General features: G+C 37.6%; 1 protein-coding gene across 1 annotated transcript; it reads left to right on the forward strand.

The window, feature by feature from the left end:
• Window positions 1-2,030: 2,030 nt before the first annotated feature.
• LOC109052900 (BTB/POZ domain-containing protein KCTD12-like) lies at window positions 2,031-3,588 on the forward strand. Its single transcript, XM_042757804.1, has one exon. The coding sequence runs from the start codon at window positions 2,096-2,098 to the stop codon at window positions 2,906-2,908; it is 813 nt and encodes a 270-aa protein (XP_042613738.1). The 5' UTR covers window positions 2,031-2,095; the 3' UTR covers window positions 2,909-3,588.
• Window positions 3,589-4,861: the final 1,273 nt, after the last annotated feature.

Genomic DNA, 4,861 nt, shown 5'->3' on the forward strand with positions numbered 1-4,861 from the left:
GCAATGTACCACATCAGCCACAAGGGGGCAAACTTGCGCTGTTTTTTCCTTACATGAGTCACGAGATTAATGTCAAATAAATAGATAAATTAAATAAATATATAAATAAATATGTTAGTGCAGCCACACACTGCTGCATGTCAGAATTGCTTAATAATATGTTCTGCTCACTGAAATCTCTATTTGTTTTGGCAGTTGTTACTGAGAGGAAGAAAATATTCTTCCATTTTGAGATATTCTTCTAATGGATTGGTAAAAAATGAAAATGGAAAGGACAGTATAATAGATCGTTTAAAAAGCCAGAGCACCTGCATTAGTTGTTTTGATAAACACACTAAACCGTTCATGTAACCTTGCATGTAAAATGTAAATTTGTCACGTTTAATTATTTTATTTTTCTCTCAGTTTTGCTTGAAGGCATGAACTGTAGCAACTGAGATGAGGGAAATACTTTATAAACAAAGAGCGGTTTCCCATCTGCCCACAGTCGTAAGTGTGTCTCTGTGGTCTTATGATGGAGAACTATTCCCACACTCCAGCACTCTGAATGGGCCTTCTGGGAAATTTATGAAGAGCTTCTTAGGACTCAATGATGTGTGAACTGTTCTCTAGACAGCGTTTTGTATTTTGTTTATCAAATGTTTTGCTTACAGGAGACTATAACTAACCAGTAGCCTATATGTGTTGCATTTTCTGAATCCGAGAATTGTTGTTGATTTTGGAGATTAAATCTAATGTGCTGTGTACACTTTAAGTTTTTTTTTGTTGTTATGTTTTAAAATGGTTTATTGTCATTTTGGCAATATGTGTAAGTGTCTCATGTAGGCCTATCAATTTTCACTTTTAGACAGTTACATTTCCCTCTGTGAAACAGCAATTGGAATTATTAAGTATTATTATTATAGTGTTATAATAATTATAACTTGTTAGAAGACGTTTTAAAGTCAGTACTGCTTTTAATAGGATGGAGAACAGTCTATATAAGACAAGCTGAGTGTTATACTGTATAAGCTGCAGCTAATTGACTATTTTGGTCTATTTTTATTTTTTTTGTAGGGAACTCCCCTTACCGGACCGACAGAGTGTGCACCAAATACACTGAACATCTCTTCTCTAGTTTAAATGGAGCTATCCAGGTCTTACATGTCATACGTCTAATGACTGTTAGCATTATAGAGTTGTAACTTCCTCATTTTTTGGATGATTTTTTTAGATTACAACTAGTATTACATAATGTTTATTACTGACCGAGAATCCAACGAGATGCTTGCAGAAGCTTCAATCCGGATGCAGAGGAAAGAGCGATCCATGAGCTGCTTCTCCTCCTTGCCCACTAGAGGTCGCTAGAAGCTCTGCTGTCATAGACACTGAGGCGCCTGTTTCCATTATCTAGAAGTTTTGCATAAACAACATTGCAGTTCTACAGGTTAGTAGTAAATAAAAGGTTAAAGTTTTAACGAAAATGCAGCTTTTGTAAGCTACTAGCTTCCTGATTCCAAATGTGTTCACATTAAGGCAACACCTTTAACACACCTAAGTGTATTAAATAAGTGTTAAGTCATTTTTAGGGTAACACCATTTTACAGTGTCCTTAAGCGTACTTCTTAAAGTAACCTAATAACAATAAATTACGCCTAATAATAATAGGCAACTTTAATTCTAATCTATAGTGAGTACATGTTGTACGCTATAATTGCACTGTAACAAGGACACTTTAAAACAAAAAAATCAGATTCTGCTATATTCTACTTTGTCAGCAATCAAAAGAACACATTTGTTACTCCGATCATGTGGAATCCACTGTGCGTTGTGTTTGTGTTTCCATTGGAACATTCATTGATCTCTAGAACATTCTCAAATCGTAGCCTACTGGATCACAAGAAACATTAATTTTGCGCTCAAATGACAACGTGTGCAAAAAAAAAAAAAAAAAAAAAAAAGTTGATAAGAAACCCTTGGTGGTAGTAAAGAGTTAATACAGTCGTCAGATTCCTCCTCCTACGTAACTCTGTTTAGCCTACATAAACAAAGCTGAAATATTCCGCTCTTCTTCAGTCCCGTGATTGCACCGGAGGTCTCGCGCAGCTGTGCAGAGATGGAAAAGAGTCGCGCGGACGCATCCCAGCGATTCCCCGAAATTATTGAACTCAATGTCGGGGGGCAAGTTTACGTTACTCGCCACTCAACTTTACTCTCCGTGCCCAATACTTTACTTTGGACCATGTTCAGTCAGAAAAAACCGGCCGAACTTACGACCGACTCCAAAGGACGCTACTTTTTGGACAGGGACGGCTTTCTGTTCAGATATATTTTGGATTACTTGAGGGACCAGACTCTGGTTTTGCCCGACTACTTCAAAGAGAAGGCGAGCCTTCTTAAAGAGGCAGAATATTTCCAACTTCAAGACCTGGCAAAACGCCTGAGACCGGCGGTCAGTAAGGAGAACTCCATCAGCGAGGAGGTGTGCCAAAGCGACCCGGAGGAGGCTGCGCTTGCCGGCATGAGTATCACCAGCACCAGCCCTCGCTCTCCGTCTCTGGATGCGAGGAGATCCGGCTACATAACCATCGGGTACAGGGGCTCCTATACCATAGGACGAGACATCCAACAGGACGCCAAATTTCGACGGGTGGCGAGAATCACCGTGTGCGCAAAAACATCTCTCGCCAAAGAAGTTTTCGGGGAGACGCTGAACGAGAGCAGAGACCCTGACAGACTCCCAGAGAGATATACTTCTCGGTATTACCTCAAGTATAATTTCCTGGAGCAAGCCTTTGACCGGCTGGCGGAGGTGGGCTTCCACATGGTTGCGTGCAGTTCCACGGGCACCTGCGCGTACGCGAGTAACGACCCCAACGAGGACAAAATCTGGACGAGTTACACCGAGTACGTTTTTTGCAGGGAGTGAAGTGGGCGCACTTTTGGAAACTGGTATTCTAACACATTTCTCGGACACTCACCTTTCCATTCGTTACGCACCAAGAATGTGTCGTTTTTTTTTTCTCCACAATGTCAACACGTAAAGACTGTCAGTCGCTGGGCAGACGTTTTGTGGATATTTTGTGTAAGTAATAATTTAATAATAGCTGATCTCCAAAATCTGTCGTCTGTTTCCAAAATTCAAACAACCACTGATAGCAATTTTCAGTATTTAGATTTGGACTGGAGGAACCACACAATGTACTCTCAGTGATAAGACCTTTTGAAATCAATCTTTATACCACTTACGTTCTTCATATTTTGTGATATTAAAAGTTCATTAAATACCTGCATTTACAAGTTTCCTTATATGAGATGTTTTTATTATTATTATTATTTATTTATTTGCCTTTTTTATTTTTTACTGAGAGTACATCAAGAAGCTCAACAGACAAAACAGAGACAAAAATAAAATGTCATCCCAGTAGTAAAATAGCAACCTGTTCCATAATGAGTAAATATATATATACTTCCCTCCCCTCTGCTTTTCACTGAACATTCACATTTCATTTGTGTTTTTTGTATTTGCACCACTATGTATCTTTTTTTTATTATTCTTAGCCTAGATGTCTGTCAGCTTTACACATAATAAACTTATCATGAAAGACATATTTGAATGGAGACTCTGAATACTGCTACATTATATTTTGACTTGAGATGCGCACTCTATAATACGCATACAGTTTAACTAAATGTGTCCCACGTGAAATTTGCATGCCAAACAAGCTATGCATAGTTATTGTAAAACTATGGCTACTGCAAACCTAGACCACAGTTGATATCCTGTCACAGATCGTGTGAAATAACAATGTAAAGATATAAAGCACAGAAACTGTGGTGTGCGCAAAATGAACCCCTTTGTTGATGGTGCAAGAGTTGGGTTTGTGGGTGGAGTCTCAGAAGCAAAAGGAGATGTGAATGTGGGTGCAGAAGAGATACTGTCGGGCCTGAGGAAACAGATGGACTACTAGGAGACAGAGAACAGGAACTAGGCCTGTGTCTGCCAGCAGTCCTGTGATTACACACACACACCATCTAAAGGGCATTAGACACTTCCTCTTCATCGTTACATATACAACCAAAATATGCAAATATCAGTGGTTTGAAAATCATAGTACACGTAAACATGCTTTTATTTATAACTGTCAGGTGTTATGTTCAGTAAATGAGTGACAATGCTGGGCCACCTGGAGAGTGTCAGTATCACAGAGACAGGAACAAATTCTCTCTCTAGAGGAAGTTGTATCAAGAGGAAGAGAGAAAACAGATAATATCCGGTTCTTAAAAATGCTCTAAAAAGTTAGCTCATAAACATTATTTTGTCCATGAAACACTGGATGTATGTCTATTTTTTTATTTTTATGTTACTACGTACTGCTTGTTTTTGAACATTCAGGAAAATTTAAATGTTCACAATGTTTGTAAAATGATAAAATGAATTTTCCCTTTATGTTTTAACATTTGCATAGCCAAGAAAAATCCTTTTAAAATATATATATAAAAAAAAAACATTTAGAACATTCAGAAACAACATTTTTATAACTTAATGGGAATGTTACAGTAGCAAAACTACAAAATTTTGTTAGCTGGTAAAGCAGTAAAAAAAAAAAAAATAGTACATTATTTTCAGTGTTAATTTTGAAGTGGAATTGCTTTGTGAGAGTTGTTATATTATTCTGGAGTAATTAAAAAAATAGGCCCATTTAATCCATTGTTTCACACTATTAACTTACTGAGAAGATCAGTAAGATTAAAAAAATGTGTACGAAGCACTTTGCAATCAAAAATTGTTCATACCACAACAATGCCATACTGCTTTTCAAAACTTTATCACGACAGTGTAGTTAATGCACTACAGTAGCAAGGATAGAAGAATTTCAAT

This window comes from Cyprinus carpio, chromosome A1 (genome assembly GCF_018340385.1).
Source record: "Cyprinus carpio isolate SPL01 chromosome A1, ASM1834038v1, whole genome shotgun sequence".
Taxonomy (NCBI): domain Eukaryota; kingdom Metazoa; phylum Chordata; class Actinopteri; order Cypriniformes; family Cyprinidae; genus Cyprinus; species Cyprinus carpio.